The sequence below is a fragment of the Dipodomys spectabilis genome, unplaced genomic scaffold (assembly GCF_019054845.1).
Source record: "Dipodomys spectabilis isolate Male_0828 unplaced genomic scaffold, ASM1905484v1 ptg000106l, whole genome shotgun sequence".
In the NCBI taxonomy this organism is placed as follows: Eukaryota; Metazoa; Chordata; class Mammalia; order Rodentia; family Heteromyidae; genus Dipodomys; species Dipodomys spectabilis.
The window spans coordinates 1748195-1767067 of NW_024870783.1; the positions used below are offsets into that span (position 1 = coordinate 1748195).

At 38.9% G+C, this 18873-nt stretch overlaps 2 gene segments (V, D, J or C); both read left to right on the top strand.

The window, feature by feature from the left end:
• LOC122114182 overlaps positions 1-13142 on the top strand; it is a 53885-nt gene extending 40743 nt beyond the window's left edge. Inside the window, 2 exon segments of the V gene segment in view lie at positions 6626-6632; positions 13129-13142. Of these exon segments, the coding sequence occupies positions 6626-6632; positions 13129-13142 (21 nt within the window).
• A 3269-nt stretch (positions 13143-16411) lies between these two features.
• Positions 16412-16956, top strand: LOC122114142. The segment is given in 2 exon segments: positions 16412-16506; positions 16631-16956. Coding segments are annotated over 2 exon segments (366 nt in total).
• Positions 16957-18873: the final 1917 nt, after the last annotated feature.

An 18873-nucleotide genomic window follows, 5' to 3' on the forward strand; every position in this document is an offset into this window, starting at 1 on the left:
ATGAATTGGAGAAATGCAAGTCTGGAATGCATGCTAACATGATTATCTTTAGTACTCTGTGTGCACACAGTTTCATTTTATGCTTGAAAATCATTCTAAGGCTGAGCTAGGTGAGCTTATGTATTCACCATTTAATCCTATAACTGAAGCCACTAAAGGGACAGAGGAAAGTATATTCATAGTGTTCAAAGTATTTCATAGTATATTTTCACAGTGTTTTTGTAATTCATTAAATGTTTTAGGTTTCTATTATTTTCTGTCTTTTTCTAAATTAATTTTATTTTCAAGGTATGTAAGAAGGGATTAGTTACATATATAAGGTAATGAGTACATTTCTAGTGGAACGTTGTTATTCTTATTCTTCCCTCACTTTTTTCCCACTTTCCCTTCTCCCAAATCTCTCCCCCCCAAGTTGTGAAGATCATTTCCAACATACCTTCTTGCTTATCACTATTGGATTGCTTCACACTTTGTTCTTTGTCCCACGATTTTGTTGTTCTCCTTTCCTTCCCCAATTCAGATAATGTAAGTACAAGACACAGTACCTAAATAAACACAGTGACAACAGGAGAAAACCCAATGGAAAACAAAAATGAAAGAAAAAAGAAATAGCTTCACATAGGATATTAAAAACAAAAACAACAAAGAAAAACATCCTGTTTCCATATCTTGGAGTTCATTTGGTTTAGCGCCATCTTATATGGTATCATTTTTTCTATGTCTTCATACATATTTTTATTTGAATCTAACATCTATCTGTGCACCTATTATCTATCTATCCATCTATCTAGCTATCTATCTTCAACAGTCTTATTTTATTCCATCCCTGTATAATAAGGTAATTGTGTTCATGATAACTAAACAAACAAGTCTATGAAAAAAATCAACTGATAAGTCAGGGAATCACTTAAAATAATTAGTTGTACATCTCTGGAACCATCTTTTTCAGAAAGATTGACTTTTATAAAAGGCTAGCATGAAAAGCATTTCGTGAACAACATGGAAATCACAATTCTAAAATCACAGGATATAAAGTCATTTGGTTCACTGGATTCAAGGGACAACCATTTTCTGCTGGCATAGCTGCACTACTCTTGTTAGGTAGACATAACTGAAACCTGGGCACATTATGGACTGTTTGCCACCTTACTATCCCCTGCTGATTTGCATGTGTCCAGAACACAACAGTGCATTAGAACTTCATAATAGGCTACTCGCACCCTGTGCAGCAGTCAGTACCAGTCTGTATCAATGAGCACACAGCATGGACATGAGGGCACCTGCTCAGCTCCTGGTACTCCTGCTGCTCTGTGTCCCAGGTAAAGGAAGACAATGCCTAGATTTCCTCAACACATGGTAAACAAGGCTTCTTCAAGGAAATCTTCCAATAAATGAATTATTATTGATTTTGTTTTTTCAGTATCAGGTACCAGATGTGACATCCAGATGACCCAGTGCCATCTCTGTCTGCATCTCTAGGAGAAAACATCACTATCCCCTGGAGGGCCAGTCAGAGCATTAGCACTTAATTAAAACGGTTGTCAGCAAACACCTGGGAAACTTCCTGACCTCCTGATACTTAGAGAAACCAGGTGGCAATCTGGGGTCCCATCAAGGATCACTGGTAATAGATGTGGCTGGAGTTCACCCTCACCATAAGTAGCCTGCAGCCTAAATGTTGCAACTTATTACTGTCAACAACATGACTTTACTTCCCACAGTTAAACAAGTGATCACACAAAACTCCCAAAGGAACAGAAGTATGTCTAGTATGATGAACATTCCACTAGAAGCCAGATGGGGAACAGGTCTCTCTGTATTTGGAATCTCATTAATACAGTATAGAACTTGTCTCTTTGCTCCAATATTTGTCTAGCCAAAGTCTAGAGCATATGCAAGTGACCTAAATATACTTTTATCTATGAATGCTTCCTGTTATTTATCCAAACTTTACTTTTTTTAACATTTTTAAAAATTTTATTGTAAAAGTCATATACAGAGAGGTTACAGTAATATGAGTCAAATAATGAGTACATTTCCTTTTGAACAGTGTCTCTCCCTCCCTCATTATTGTAGCTTTTTCCCTTCTAATTTCCCTCATGCCAAAGTTTTATAGTTCATTTCCGACATGGGGTCTAGTAGGTTTCAGTGCTAAATTGCTTCACTTTTTGGTCCAACATTTTTGTGCTTCATCTTCCTCTCCCTAAATAAGGTAAACATATATATATATATATATATATATATATATATACATATATATGTGTGTGTGTGTGTGTGTGTGTGTGTGTGTGTGTGTGTGTGTGTGTGTGTGTGTATGTATATATGTATATGTATATATATGACAAATTGTATGGAAATAAAAAGCTACAGAAGGAAATAAACCAAAAAAGGAAAGAAGAAAAGAAAGAAAAAATGCAAGCAGTTGAGTTAAAAAGCTATATTTCCATTGCCTGGAGTTCATTTTGACAAGGATCATTCTATATGATCATATGCACATAGCTTTTGAGCCTTTGTGATCCTCTCCTAAGATATCCTCCTTTGTTCTCACTGTGTGAATGTTTAGATGACTTTTTAATTATTTCCCGGTGCATTCACCTGTCTTTTACTATCCATTGGATTTCATGGTAGATTTATAGGCACATTCTAGCTATTAAAAATGAGTTGAAAACATGCAGTTTATGTTTCTTTGGCTCTGGATGCTTTTCTTAGTATTATGTTTCCTGGTGTTTCCATTTTCTTGTGAGTGGAGCAATATCATTCATTATGATGGAAGCATAGAGTTCAAATGTGTATATAAATACTACATTTTCTTGTTCCATTCATCCACCGAGGGGCATCAGAATTTATTTATATGGTCCTGCTGGTGGCTTTAGTGTAACCTGGTTTTTGGTCATTTGAATAGATGAGATGATGTGAAGGAAAAGTACAAATGCAGTACATCTTGGAAAGGAGACAAAAATGGAGTTTTCTCAAGAATTGTCGTTGTGAGACTGTGAATGGTCAGGATTGGCATGTTAAGTGCAAGATTCTCACTAATATTCACCAAAATTTTCAGTAGTTAAATAATTACACTAAACTCTTCCAACTGATACACCATGTGAAACATGATATGGTTGGTACCAGAATAGTTAATTACAAAAATAAGGGAAGCATTACTTCTTGTGTTACCTCATGCAAAATATTAAAGTCATGGGACAGGATGAGAACAGAGTGCAGGATTTATGGCTTTGTCTTAGCCCCTTGTTTGAGTTTTAAAGTCATGTTTAAGTTCCTCTGCTTCAGTACATATCAGTTCCAGACATCAGAGCAGACTTCTGATATCTCTCTCAGTATAAGCACCACTGCAGAACCTTGAGTCACCACATGCTCAGGAGCCACCTTTGTCACTGCTACTCAGGTCAGCCAGACTATCCTGTCCCAGTTCAAGTCCTCCTATGATCAGTGTTATCACTTATCAATTTCTGGATAATGCTGATTATGATTAAATACACTTTGGGGTAGGGCAGAAAAACAAAAAACTCAGAAATCCGGTGCCAAGGCAGCAGTCTTCTATAATTATTTTCATTCTGATTTTTTTCTGAGTGACTGACATGCAAAAGCTATTGTGAATATCCTAATATAGATCATGTTGAAATCAAAATATAGTTTTTAATTTTTTTGTTTGGTCATGGGGCCTGAACTCTTGGTCTGGGCGCTGTCCCTCTGCTCTTCAGCTCAAGGCTAGCACTCTACCACTTGAGCCACAATACCACTTCTGGCTTTTTCTGCTTATGTGGTGTTGCTGAATCGAAGCCAGGGCCTCATGCATGTGAGGCAAGCACTCTACCACTGAGCCACCTTCCCAGCCCATAAAAATAAACTTTTAAAAAAAGAGTAAGAGAGACATTCTGTCTTTGGAAAACATTTTTAAGGACAAATTTGTGATGTGTAGGTCTCTTTGGGACACATGATAACTTTAGTTCTGGGTTTTGACCTGGATTTCCGCCACCCTGCATCTGTGCTGGCTCTGTTGCTTTGCCTAGCAGTTGAGGATTTGCATGCACCCAGAGCACAGCACACTTGGCCTGAGAACTTCTTTAAGGCTGCTCAAATTCTGTGTATCAGTCAGTCCCAGTCAGCACATACCATGGACATGAGGGCCCCTGCCCAGCTCCTGGGGCTCCTGCTGCTCTGGCTCCCAGGTAAGGAAGGACAGCACTTCTTCCACCCTTTGGGAGAAGTCTAGGTCTAGAAGCCTGGGTCTTCATGGAAGGTCTCACAGTATAACTAATTGGGTGGATATTTGTCTTTTGTTTCCATTATCAGGTACCAATTGTGACATTCTGATGACCCAGTCTCCATCCTCTCTGTCTGCATCAGTAGGAGATAGAGTCTCCACCACCTGCAAGGCCAGTCAGTGTATTAGCGATGATTTACATTGGTATCAGCAGAAACCAGGGAAAGCTCCTAAACTCTTGATTTACTGGGCATACAGATTGGAATCCGGGGTGCCATCCAGGTTCAGTGGGAGCCAACCTGGGACAGAGCTCACTCTCACAATCAGTAGCCTTCAGCCTGAATACTTTGCAACTTATTACTGTCAACAGAGTAATAGTTACCCTTCCAAAGTGGCACAAGCCATAACATAAAACCTCCAAGGGAAGCAGAAGTGACAGGCTGGGCTGCCCCAGCTGCTTCTCCTTGTGGTTTCATCTGCTGACAGTGCTTTGCAGCTACAGCCAGGCCCTGAAGTTCAGTTGGGGATTTGGTCGATGTGGTCAGTGACAATCCTCTCAATCTTAACTGTATTTCTTCATCTCAGCCTCACAGTCATCATCCAGACAAGGCTTCTGTTGTCATAAAAAGAACACAGATCTGTACTTCAGAGCATCTGGAATATGGTATCCAGGGGATATGATTTCCACTTGGAAGGCCTCACAAGAGAGGCATTTGCCCTCCCTTTGTTCCTTTTACACTGTTGCACCCATTTGCTTAGTGAATTCCCTTCTAAGTCTGAGATTCAAGTACAGCCTGACCTTGTCTTGACCCATCATGACTCCTCAGGTCCTTCTTTAAAATGAGGTTGTGCTGGGCATTGGTGGCTCATGCTTATAATCCTAGACACAGGAAGCTGAGATCTGAGGATCTGGTTCAAAGGCAGCCAGGCCAGAAAGCTGTGAGACACTTATCTCCATGTAAATACCAGAAGAACAGAAGGGTGGCTGTGACTTAATGTGCTAGAGTGCTAACCTTGAGCAAAAGAGCTCAGGGACAATGCCCAGGCCCTGAGTTCAAGGCCTATGACCGACAACAATAGGGATTTTAGTAAAGTCCTGAGGACATTATTGCTCTGGATCTTTAGCAAAGACAGAGAGAGATGAACAATGAAATTATATAATATGCTGGAAAATTTAGGAACTGGATCATGTTGAATGATATACGTCAGGATTCCAAAGACAAATATTCCCTAGTTCCACTCATTTGTTGTATGTAGAATTAAATGATGATGATAATATAATAATTAAATAATATTAAGAATAAAACATAGTAACAGTTCATGAAAGTAAAATGGGGAAAACGTCTAAAGAGAGATAGGTGAGGGAGTTAGTAAGGGACCAAAGGCACAAATAAATGAAAATGAATTAAGTTATATATATAATATGTATGCATATTTACATATATTTTTGAATAATGAAGTCAATTACATACTGTAAGAAAAATAGTAGGTGTTGGAGGGAAATGACAGTAGAAATAGAAAGAAGGTAGTGAAATTTTCCAAAGTACACTGAATTTAGGAATAGAATTACTAAAAATCACCTCATGCTATTAATATAAGTAAATTAAAATTAATCCTTAGGTACAAGAAATAAAATGGCATAATTTTGCATTAAAATACTGAGATTCTCTTGTATAATTGTTTGAGAAGATTACTTAACAAAACAAAACCAAAACTCCAAATGGAAATCTTGCCAGTTGCTATGTCACAAAGCTTCCACGAGATGCCAAAATCCACACAAGGAGAAAAAACTGAACCCTGATCTTAGAGACCTTGGGAAAGCAGGGCTGATGCTTCCCTTCTTTCCTTAGGAGCTTGAGCCTGGGGAACTCTATTCCAGGCTTTCATGGTACACATGGCAGCTAGGACCATGTATATGGAAGGGGTCATGTCTCCCCGTGTACAGTTCCTATTTCATATTTCACTTTGAAAGTGTAATCACACAAGACAAGGCTGACAATTCCACCAGGATTCTTATAGTAAAATCATCAAGTATAGATCAGAAAGGAGAGGGAAGGAGGGCTGAAGACACACAGCCCTGAAGGGAACATGCACACACCATATCCAGTTGTGGGAGGTGAGAGGGGGCTGCACTGTCAATGCTATCCCCATCAGGGTCCAGAGTCCTCTGCACTGAGCAGGTCACTGCTTGTGCTCAAAAGAACAGATTGGGTCCTGAACTTCATGATGCTCAGGCTAAGAGTGAGGAAGGGCCATTGTTCCCTAGAGTTCTTTTTCAGGATCAGAATTTGAAATGAGTTAGACAAAGAAAGTATGTTTATCCATGTGTTAATTTGATACATATGAACAATAGACATATTACTTCGGCATTCTTTCATTTGTCAAGTGCTCCTGTATGTTTTTTTTTAGTTGGTGGGTGGGTTTTTTTTTTTTTTGTTTGGTTGGTTGGTTTTTGATGTTTGTATTTTTTTTGCCAGTCCTGGGGCTTGAACTCAGGATGTAGGTGTTGTCTCTGAGATCTTTGTGTTCAAGGCTAGCATTCTACTACTTAAACCATAACATCATTTCCAGCTTTTTCTGGGTAATTTATTGGAGATCAATTTATTCCTGACCAGGGTGGATTCAAACCATGATCCTCAGATCTCAGCCTCCTGAGACGCTAGGATTAGAGGAGTGAACTACCAGAGCCCCACTTCCTCTATGTTTGAATAAGGACTAGAATTAAGAATCTGTCCTTAGGGCCCTGCTGAATTTCCTCCTTTTTCAAGCCTCTCAGAAGCCAAGGGAAGAACGCTGGAGCATCCTTTCCAGTCTCAGCCCTGCTCTGAAGTCTAGGTCTCTTAGACTTTCACCTTGTCCCAGACCTCACTTACTTTCATGGCCCAGATTATAAACACGTTCCTTTCCTGAAGCTCTTCCTTCTTTCAGTAAGATCCACAGAAAGTTCCTTTAGTCTCCCCCATCTCCCTGTCCTCAACTTCATCTCTCAGCCAGTAACTCCATCCCTCACAGCCCAGAGCAAGATCTCTGGTTGAAGGCCATTGTTTCACTCTTCCAAGTATTCCAGTACCTAAATCCTTTGCAGACTTGAAACTCATAAGACAAATTTTCACAGTTGCTGAAGCCAGACCTGGAGTGTGGATCAAGAGAATTTATGTGTTATTGCTAGAGCCTGTCTGCTTTTAACTCCACACAGGTAGATGTCCTTTGTCATTCTATTAATAATTTGCCAGGTAGCCTTTATACCATCACAGCAGCCAGATCCCTTGTACTTGTTTTATTTAGTACCAGCTTTGTTCTACAGTGCACAGTAGAGAGAGCAAAACTCTTCCAGCAAAGACAGTGACAGAGATTGAGAGGACCATATGAGAAAAATAGAAGTTAAATTTAAGAGGAATAAGGGGAAGAGTATAGCTTTCTTAGTAGGTTCATACATCATCATAAAAAGAGGAAAGAAGAACATTGTAAAATCCTTCTTGGAGCAGTGGTGTTAGCATGTGCTACAGAGACCATTAACGTGTTAGGAGGAGAAGATAATCAAGTCAAGACTCAAATGCAGTTTACACACTAAATGGTAATGAAGAAGGCTCTGATTGGACAATGACTTATTTGTGGGCTCTGTGACTTGGAACAACTGTGTTATCTCCTTGCACCCACAAGCAGATGCTTCCATTTGTGATGCTAAGTTCCATGTGACTATTCTACTCCTTTGTCCTCAAATGTGACATCCTGCATATACAATGCAGTGTGTCACCACAAGCTAATCTCCATGTTGTGGGGCCTGGTAACTTAACTCTAATTCCACTTCTTATTGTCAGCTGTGCTTGATTCCTCATGCTGAAGATGTCCTCTCCAAACTGTGTGGCTGCAGTTTGTCCTCACTCTGACCACAGAGCATTTTATTCCTTCTGTGTCTGTTTGGATCAAATGGCCTAAATGCATTCACTAAAAAATGCTTTAGTACCAGGTACCACTGGCTTATCCCTGTAGTCCTAGCTACTCAAGAAGCTGAGATCTGCTCAAGGTAATTGGAAGTCAGCCTGGGCATGAAAGTCTATGTGCTGCTTATCTCCAATTTACCACTAAAAAGCTGGAAGTGAAGCTATGGCTCATGTTGTAGAAAACCAGCCTTGAACACAAAAGCTGAGGAAACTACCTAAAATCTGAGTTCAAACCTCAGGCCAAGCACAAAAAAATAGATCACTTACAACCTAAAATATATTGGTTATGAGAGATAATGTAGGGTTAAGGAGAACAGTGAACTTGAAGTAGAGTTCAGCCATTGGTTAAAGATATTAGATACACAGAGAGAGAGTGGGGGGAGAGGGAGAGAGAGCACTTTCCAGTAATTAAGATAGAAGACACAAATGTCCTCCCAAAATTTAGAAAATGTCATATTAAACAGAAATGCATGACACTTACAAAGCTATGTATACCTATGTATAAGGAGGAAATACCTTTTATGGTCTGTCCTTGAGAGAGGCAATAAATCACAGCATTTAGAAGAGAAGGAAATGAGTCATTTGTATGGAGTGAACAAGGCACCAATACAAACAGCAGAAGACACTCTATACATCTCAGATAAAAATAGTTTATTTCACATATAATACTTTTCAAGAGTTTTAACTCTCATAAAACTTTTTGAATTCTATATATTTCTCAATCTGGATAATAATGATAATTATTAACTATATAATGTGGTTCAGGGAATTAACTTGAATGCTCTAGAATCCTGTGTCACAAAATTCACAGATACAAAATGCAGGAAAAGTATAAAATTGACCTCCTTTAGGAATGTTTATGTCTCAGTGACTGGCTTACATTAACATAAACAGTAAAGAAAATACTAGCAAGTCTGGATCAATATGGGAATTAAAAACATTTATTTTTCTCACAGGACCACATATTCTGTTCACCATGGAGAAACACATTATGTGCAAGATAATCGGACATCTGTGGTCTTTAGGTCTGTACTTTGTCACTGAAGTCTGCCAGATTGCAGTTATGCCCAGCCCTGCCCAACTCCTACTAATTTGCATGTGCCCAGAGCTCAGCCCACTGAACTGAGAACATCATAACAGGCTGCTCACACCCTGTGCAGGAGAAGGTTCCACTCAACACACAGCAAGGACATGAGGACTCCTGCTCAGATCCTGGGGCTCCACAGTTTTGGTTCCAAGGTAAACAAGGACAATGCTGGGGATTATTCATCTCATGTTTGTGTGTGTGTGTGTGTGTGGGTGGGTGTTTTATTGGGAAAATACCATACAGAGGGGTTACAATTACATGGGCAAGGTAATGAGTACATTTCTTATCAAGCATTGTTGCCTCCTCCTTTGTTTTCCCTTTCCATCCCTTCCCATCTCCCCCCCCCCCCCACCCTGTAACACCCCTCCCCCAATCTGCCAAAGTTGTAAAGTTCGTTTTTTCAATTTAACGTTTTATATGTCTCATTGTTTCAATGGGACCACCTATATGCCTATTTAAACGATTTTTTTCCCTTTCCCTACACAAATTATACCAACATCAAATACAGTGAAAACAGTGGTTATACGGTGTGGGAGGACATACAAAGAAACAAAGAAACATCTTATAAATATGTTAGAAATAATATCGAGAAAGAGAAACAGCCTGCTTCTTTCTGGAAGTACTTGGATAGTATAATTAATTAAATGCATAATGTTTTCCATGTTTCCATTGTCAGGTGCAAGATGTGACATCCAGTTGACCCAGTACTACCACTTACATGCATCTCTTGGAACAGAGTTGTCATCACTTGCAGGGCCAGTCAGCACATTAGCAATGAGTTAAATTGGCATTAGCAGATACCAGAGAATGCTACAAAGCTTCTGATCTAATTTGCAAATAGATTGGCCTCTGGGGTTCCATCAAGGTTCAATGGAAGTTGATCTGGAACAGAGTTCACACACCATCAGCAGCCTGCAGCCTGAAGATATTGCCACATTGTACTATGAACAAGATTATAGTAGACCTCCAACAGTGATACAAGCCATGACAAAAACCTCACAGGAAAGCAGAAGTGAGAGACTGGGCTGTCCCAGCTGCTCTTCATGGTGCCTCCACCTGCTGACAGAGCTTCTCAGGTGGAGTCAGTCTTTTAAGGTGACTAGACAATATTGGGAGGAAGGTCCTGGAGGCATCTGCACACCCTAACTCTCTGTCTTCCTTCTCATGCAAGCAGCACATATCTGACATTGCCTCTTCTGACTTACAAAGAACATACATCTGTACTTATGTGTACTCCAGGATGTGCTAAAATTTGTAGTCATTCATTAAAGAAGAAGCCTTTCTAGGTATGTCAAACTAAGCTTTTAAAAACAGGGCAACATGGTTTTTTACAAAAGATTTTTGAAAAGCAACATTATAAAGAAAAAAAATTGTCATTAATTTTTAAACAACTTGTGACTGACACCTTATAATATATTTGAAGTACAGTAGGTTTTGGTATGTACACGTATTGTCAAATCATCTAAACAAGGTAACTAACTAATTAGTCCATCAACCTAAACATTTACCAATTTCTTCTTGTCAAGGGATTATTTTTTTCACCAAAGAGATCTTTAAAAAACCATTTTCTAAACTAAAGGCAGATCCGTATATATCTCCTGCACCAGAATCAGCTCCAAATAGATCCAAGACCTCAATATAAAAACAGACACCTTGAAAATATTACAGGAAGCAATATGAGAAACTCTAGGGTGCCTTAGCACAGGCTGAAATATTCTTAATAAAGACCCAGAAACACAACAAGTCAAAGAAAGTTTGGACAAAAGAGACTGCATGAAACTACAGAGCTTCTGCATGGAAAAGGACATAGCAAGCAAGATCAATGGAAAGCTCAGGGATTGGGAGAAGATCTTCACTAGCCATACAATGGACAAGGGCCTCATATCTAAAATATACTTAGAATTCAGAAAAATAAATCCCCCAACAATGTATCATCAAAGAAACAACAGCCTGATTAATAAGTGGGTTAAAGACTTAAAGAGAGACTTCTCTGAAGAGGAAATAAGAATGGCCAGTAGACACATGAAGAAATGCTCAACTTCTCGAGCCATAAAAGAAATGCAAATCAAAGCAACATTGAGATTCCACCTCACACCAGTTAGAATGGCTATAATCAAGAAATCTAATAACAACAGATGTTGGAGGGGATGTGACCAAAAGGAAACCCTATTGCATTGTTGGTGGGAATGTAAATTTGTTCAACCACTTTGGAAAGCAGTATGGAGGTTCCTCAAAAGACTCTACATAGAGCTCCCCTATGAACCAGCAATTGCACTTTTAGGCATTTATCCAAACAATAACAAACAAGGCCATACTAATGCTACCAGAACAGCTATGTTTATTGCAGCATTATTCACCATAGTTAAACTATGGAACCAACCCACATGCCTCTCAGTAGATGAATGGATCAAGAAATAGGAATTCTATGCCTCCATCAAAAAAATGGCATTACCACATTTGTTAGGAAATGGAAAACCTGAAAAATTTATATTAAGTGGTGTAAGTCAGACCCAAAGCATCATAAGTCATATGGTATTGCTTATCTGCAATAACTACTATATGCCCAGGACAAGCAGAAGTGGTCCAAAGCTCTGTATGTATGACCATATAAGCTGATGTTAAGTGAAATGAATCCCAAGATAGGGCCACAATTTTTTTATATTTCTTGCTGTTCTTTTTAATGTACTTATAATGTACTATGTGATCTATTTTTTTTTTATTTCTTTGTTCTTCCCCCATAGTATTTGATTCTGGTGTCCTGCAAAATCTTTTTTTAATTTTAATTATACCTTTATTGTCTTTAAGTAGTTGTACAAAGTGGTTACCATTCAACAAATCAGTTTGTAAGTACAAGTGCAGTTATAAGTATGACACCCTTTCATCATTCTCCCCATCCCTCCTAGGCCTCCCCTCAATACTCTTCTCTGAAACCTCACTCCACGTGTGAGTGACAGAGACACAAGAGAGGGCTTGAGCAAAAGGAAGTGAGGTGACCTGGCTGCACATTGAATGCACTCTCAATCCACAAACCAGGGTGTACGGAAGAAGCAGGATGGACTTGTAGTGTAGGAAACCTGACCCATCACTGGCATTTGTCATGCTGTGTAGATAAAGGTAAGCCATTAGAGATTCAAACAATAAATTGGAAATGAAAAGTTTAGAAAAGATCAATGACATCAGTAACCAACCACCAAATGCTAAATAGACTTCAAAGTAGTTATTTTATGGATTATAAATGCTACGAATGTTTAAACACCATTGAAGCTTCTGATCTTTGATCAAACACCTAAAAAGCAATATACAAAGAAAATAATAGAACAAATAAGTTCCCAATAGCAATATGAGAGAGACCAAATGGGAATCTGAGAATAGAAAACACAATGACCTCACATGTTTGAGTTCTTAGCTAACACATCCTGATCGTCCAAAGAGACTTCTTAGATTTCCATCAGTGCAAACACCATCTTCAAAAATGAGTTCTCACATACTTAGGAATCCCTCTCATTGCTGCACCTCAGGACAACTAGTTCCCCCAATGACATCTCAAATGCTAACCAATCCCTCTGTCACCAAGAGACTTAAGGTGATACAGCTCCCTCTGGGGATAAAAGCTGAAATATCTTCAGTACATTTCCTCACAGTACCATGAGCACTTGTAGACACAAACCTCTGATCTTACAGAACACTCATTTTAATGCAAAGGCAAGACAATGAACAAATACTTCTCATGCTGTCCTGTTTCCAGAGACTCCAGTCACTCCACCCCATCTGCTGCCCTTTTGCCACTCTCTCTAGCAACACTAATACTCAAGGGAAGTGGGTAGTGGGCATCTTAGAACACGTTTTGTCTCTTCACCTCTTAGCATGATTAGAATGAGAGGAAGAGGAAACAAGTTAAAATTGAACATCTGTGGTTCATTAAAAATATTCCATGTGATCTCACTGAAGCCCATTTAACAAATTCATCTTCTGAATAAGGATATTAATTTTTAATTCCATCATGTCCCTGCAATTGGAATTCAGCAAACACACAGATGAGTAACATGAACCAGACCCTGACTCTCTATTCAAAACAAGCCTTGAACCCCCTGTAAAAGAGTATCTTAGGGTTGGGAAGGTGGCTCAGTGGTAGAGCGCTTGCATTGCATGCATGAGGGCCTGCGTTCGGTTCCTCAGCACCACATAAGCAAAAAAAAAAAAAAAAAAAAAGCCGGAAGTGGCGCTGTGGCTCAAGTGGTAGAGAGCTAGCCTTGAGCTGAAGAGCTGAGGGACAGTGCCCAGTCCCAGAGTTCAGGCCCCATGACCGGACCCAAAAAAAAAAGAGTATCTTAGACCTTTTTTAATATCTCTGTTAATAAAGAGAACCAATCTTCATTTGAAGTGGTTTGTTCACAGGCAAAGGGAGAGGAAGCATGTTTGATCAATTATATCCCTCTGATTCATAATGATACTTCCTTCAAAATATAACTTACTTCCCTTCTTTGGTCTTTAACTCATGGCCTTGGTCATAGATGAAAGAATGGACATATATGTTTGCTCTTCCAATGCATTTGTTATGCACATCAGAGCTCTTACTACAAACAGCTATTCTTGTCTGTAGGCAGTTTGCTTTTAAGGATGTTTAATTTAATCCCATTTCAGAACAGCTGATTGGCCTGTATGCAAAGTCATTCCCTGGACAGTGATTGTCTCCAGTATTTGCCCAAGTTGACCTTACCTGGCTTGACCTCATGGAGAGAAACTGAGATCCTAGTGGTAGGAAGAAGCCTGTGCTTGGCAAGGAGTACACATGGTCCTACAATTTGTTAACAACAAGGCAAAACCTTGTCCTAATTACAGAAGTAGGACACAGGAGGAAAGAGGAGAGAGGTAGGAAAAAATCATATCTTGTTATAACAAATGAACCCCTGGATTAAGTGTTGTTTGAGCTTCCTCTCTTGAATTACCTTTTGTTTCTCCATTCTTCTATACAATGAAATCTCTGCCTACTTCCAGTGAAATATTGCCAAATAATAAATGAGTTCTAATGGAAGAATATATGTTATTTTGCATCCTATTGTGTAAGAAAAAAACACAATATAATCATAGTCTTATCATTCTTAGTGACTCCACAGCAGCCATGTTTCTGAATGCCTCTCAAACTAGATTCATGCAATTTTCCTTCAGGTTATATTCAATAGTACATATATGTGAGCAAAGTCCAGAATTGCCACTGTGTTCTTTTTATGGTGACTGTTAACAGACCCATGGTTTGAATCATCATTACTGGTGATCTTCATTTCAATTCTAAACTAGGTGATGGCTGCCAGATTTCTCTGCTGTATAATAATTCTTTCCCTTTTACAATTTATGAAAATGTGTGGAGAAGTTTTTGATCATTTTAGAATATCCCATTTCTTATGAAAATATCATGGCGAATCCAAGGATTTACAATTGATTTAATGCAGTATATTAGCATTTATATGGTATTCAAAATCCCTTGAAATTGGTCAGTGGGCATCTTTTTCTAGTTGATTCTCTCCACTTTTTCCGTTACCTCGCACACCAGGATTTTTTTTTTTGGCACAAAATGGTCCAAAATTACCTTACACTTTCTTAGTTTTGATAAAAAAATCAATTATTTCCATAAGGGTCACTTGTTTCATTTATTGGAGAAAGTTTACAGGTACATTAGTGATGGTGCTATCTATTAATGGAACTAGAACATCATTACTATTAGACTGTGAAAAATTATCCATCCACACATTCATTCATCTAGTCTTATACATACATATATGTGTGAATTCATGGTGATTTCTTCACCTGTATGCACAGCAATAGGTTATTCTGAAATACATTCTTAGACAAAGTTCTCCTGTATTAGATTACAATTCTTTCTCTCAAGAGTATGACCATTGATCCCTCATGAATTTAGCCACATGATCATCTTTTTTGGATGATGAGAAACACCAGCTGTCACTGTCACTTACATGATCATAGCATACAACCCCCTCACATATTTGCTCATATATTACTCAGACTGGCATAACACTGCTGAGATGAGCCAACATTGCATCCCATGCAGTAGTGACTTGTGGGCCCTGACAACTGCACAGGCCCATATGGATGTCCTCGTGTCTCATTCCACCTCAGCACCTTCAGTGCAGCCAGCAATGCTCTTTCTCCCTGGCATAGACAATCAGCTCTCCTCACTCTTGCTTCTAAGCCCCATGTTGCCTCTTCTCAATATGAATGACATTTCCATGTACTGCTGGCTCCTGGATTCTGTTAAAAAATTCCAACATGATCTTTCTTTCTATGGTTCTACTCACTCTACTTGAGCCCAATATCTTTAACCCAGCTGTTAAACACAGTGTTCTCTTCTCAAATAGAAGAAATTACCAAATGAAAGGAATATATGTAGGTTTAGGCAACTCAGTAGGCTTCAGCATAACCCAAGTTTTATCCTCCTTTTCAAGGAGAATCTCTGATTCAAACACAGTAGCTTTGGTTAAGATGTTTAAAAAACAGAAGTTAATATGAAGACTTCAATAATGGACATTATAAACTATGCACACCCCTAGGATGGTGGAAAAGATTGGTCAGGTTTGAAGAGAAGAAAATGTCTTGCTTTTATGTATCTGCTGATGCAAGAAATTCAGAGATATAGGAGAAAACAAGGCTGTGCTGCACAATTCACAAGTTTAACTATTTTCTAATCAATGTAATAGCTTCACATTCTTATTTCATCTCTAAGGATCGCATTACAGGGCAGCAGTGCTGACAACTTGCCACATAAAGATGATCAGTGAATCAGAGAAATTCCCAAAATTCCTGCTCTGGATAATAAATGCCTGTGCCAAATGAGTGTTGTACAAACGTCTGTAAATTTCTGGAACTAACCTTTTGATGGATAGGTCTTGTCTCAGATAAAGGAATAAAAAGAAAAGTGGCTTTTATCCTCAATGAGATCAGTGGTGTGCTCCATCCACAGGAAGGAAATGTGCTGATTCTCTTCTGTGGCTACAATACAGACTGTTGCCTGACCTAAGTCTCCTGAGACTCAAATTTGTGTAGATCTACTGAGATGAGACAGCCGTACAGTTGTGTTTAAACTTGTCCAGAAGCTGATGATTTGCATGTGCCAGCAGCACAGCCCACTGCCCTCAGGACTCCTTCATAGGCTGCTCATAGTCGATGTAGCAGTCTGTCCCAGTCAGCACACAACATGGACGTGAGGATCCCTGCTCAGCTCCTGGGGCTCCTGCTGCTCTGGCTCCCAGGTAAGGATAAAGAATATTGGGCATTAAAAGTCCTCAGTGTGATTGATGATGCTTTACTCTTCAGGAGAGCCTTCTTATAAGTTGGTTAATAATGAGGATATTTGTTTCATGTTTCCCCTGCCAGATGCGAGGTGTGGCATCCCGATGACCCAGTCCCCGTCCACCTTGTCTGCATCTGTAGGAGGCACAGCCACCATTACTTGTAGAGCCAGTGGAAACATTTATAGATATTTAGCCTGGTACCAGCAGAAACTAGGGAAAGCCCCTAAACTCCTGATCTATGCTAGTAGTAATTTGGTATCTGGAGTTCCATCCAGGTTCAGTGGCAGTGGATCTGGAACAGAGTTCACTCTCACCATCAGCAGCCTGCAGCCTGAAGATGTTGCCACTTATTACTGTCAACATGGTAATGGTTACCCTCCCACAGTGATATAAGCCATGACAAAAACCTCCCAGGGAAGCAGAAGTGAGAGTCTGGGCTGCCCCAACTGTTCCTCCTGTGCCTGCACCTGCTGACAGAGATGCTCATATATAGATAATATAGACTTGAAGAGTGTGAATTGTGTCAACACTTGAGATTCATAAAACAATAACACAAGTAACAGATATTCTAAGCAGCAATTTTTTTTTGTTATTGTCAGTCCTGGGGCTTGAGTTCTTTTGCTCAAGGTTAGCACTCCAACATATTGAGCCACAGTTCCATTTCTGGTGTTCTGGTGATTAATTGGAGCTAAGACTCTCACCAAGTTTCCTGCCCAGGCCAGCTTTGAACTAGGATCATGAGATGTCAGTTTCCAGAATAGCTAGTATTTGGTGTATGAGCTACCATCAGGAATTGTTTATAATACAAAGAACAGATTCATTGCTTCAGATTTTAGTCATTACTTCTCTGATATCTATAGTATTAACATATTTTATCAGCATCTATTAATAAGATTCTAGGATTCTCCATATACATCTATTATGTACATTGATCATGTCCTTCTATTTTTCCCCTGTGCTCACCCTCCTGCCTCCTGAACTGGAGCCCTTTTTTGGCCCACATAATTACTCTTCTATTTTGTTTTGTTTGAATGAGAAAGGCCTTTTGTTTTGGCTGTTTTAACAGAATGTCTCCAGCTCTCTTCATTTTGCTGCGGATTACAGGATTTCATGTTTCTTTATATTTATTGTGTACATGTATATCTATATATCTATATATATATATATACACACATATATGTGTGTATATGTATATGTACATATATATGTGTGCATATATGTATATGTATGTGTACATATATATATGTGTGTATATATATACATATATACAGACAGACAGACATATATGGGCCAGTTCATCACTACTTTCTAATTGATTCTAGGACAATTGACCGATTTCAAATTTTCTCTACTGAGAACAGTATCACAATAAATCTATATATGCAGAAATTCCTTTATAAATATCACTTTTGTGTGTTGGCTTTATTTCAGATGTTTCCCGGGCGTGAGGTAGCCAAATCATCTGGTATGTCTCTTTTTAGGTATTTTAGTAACTTCCTTTCTGTCCTCCATACTGGCTATGCTAACTTGCATTCCTACAAACTGAATTTGCCTAGTTTTGAAAGGGAATTTAAATGGAGATGATAATGTCTCATCTCCCAATCCCCTCAACCTTCTTTATTGGATCACATCATTCCACATTTTTCTGTTCTGTTCTAATTTATCAACAGGCAACAAAGTAACAGTGTATTAAATCATGTAGTTAAACCTTTACAGACCTGATCTTAAAGGAAGAACTGGGGAACCTGGATTGTGGAGATTTAGTAAGGAAAAACATGGGTTCCGTATGTAATGTATCAGTAGTCATCTTTTTTTATACATTTTTATTGTAAAAATACTGTACAGAGGGGTTACAGTTACATGAGTAAGGTAATGAGTACATATCCTATTGAGCATTGTTGCCTCCTCCTTTATTTTTCCCTACCATCCCTTCCATCCCCATGCCTTCAACTAACCCCCCACCCCTCCTTACCCCTCAACTCCCCCCCCCCAACCCCCGACGTGTAAAGTTCATTTTCAACATAGTGTGTTGTACATCTCATTGCTACAATGGGTCAACCTGTATCCCTATTTAAACATTTTGTTTTTCCCTTCCCCTCCCCAAATTATAAAAATGTATATACAATATGCAGGGCACTGAAATAAAATACAGTGAAAACAGGGGTTATACCATGGGGGAGGAACATACCAATGAAACAAACAAAATCACATAGTACATTATACATACATTATAAACAATAGCAAGAAAGAAAAAAATAATTTGTGTCCCTATCTTGGGGTTCATTTCACTTAATATCATCTTATATGGTCATATGTACATAGCTT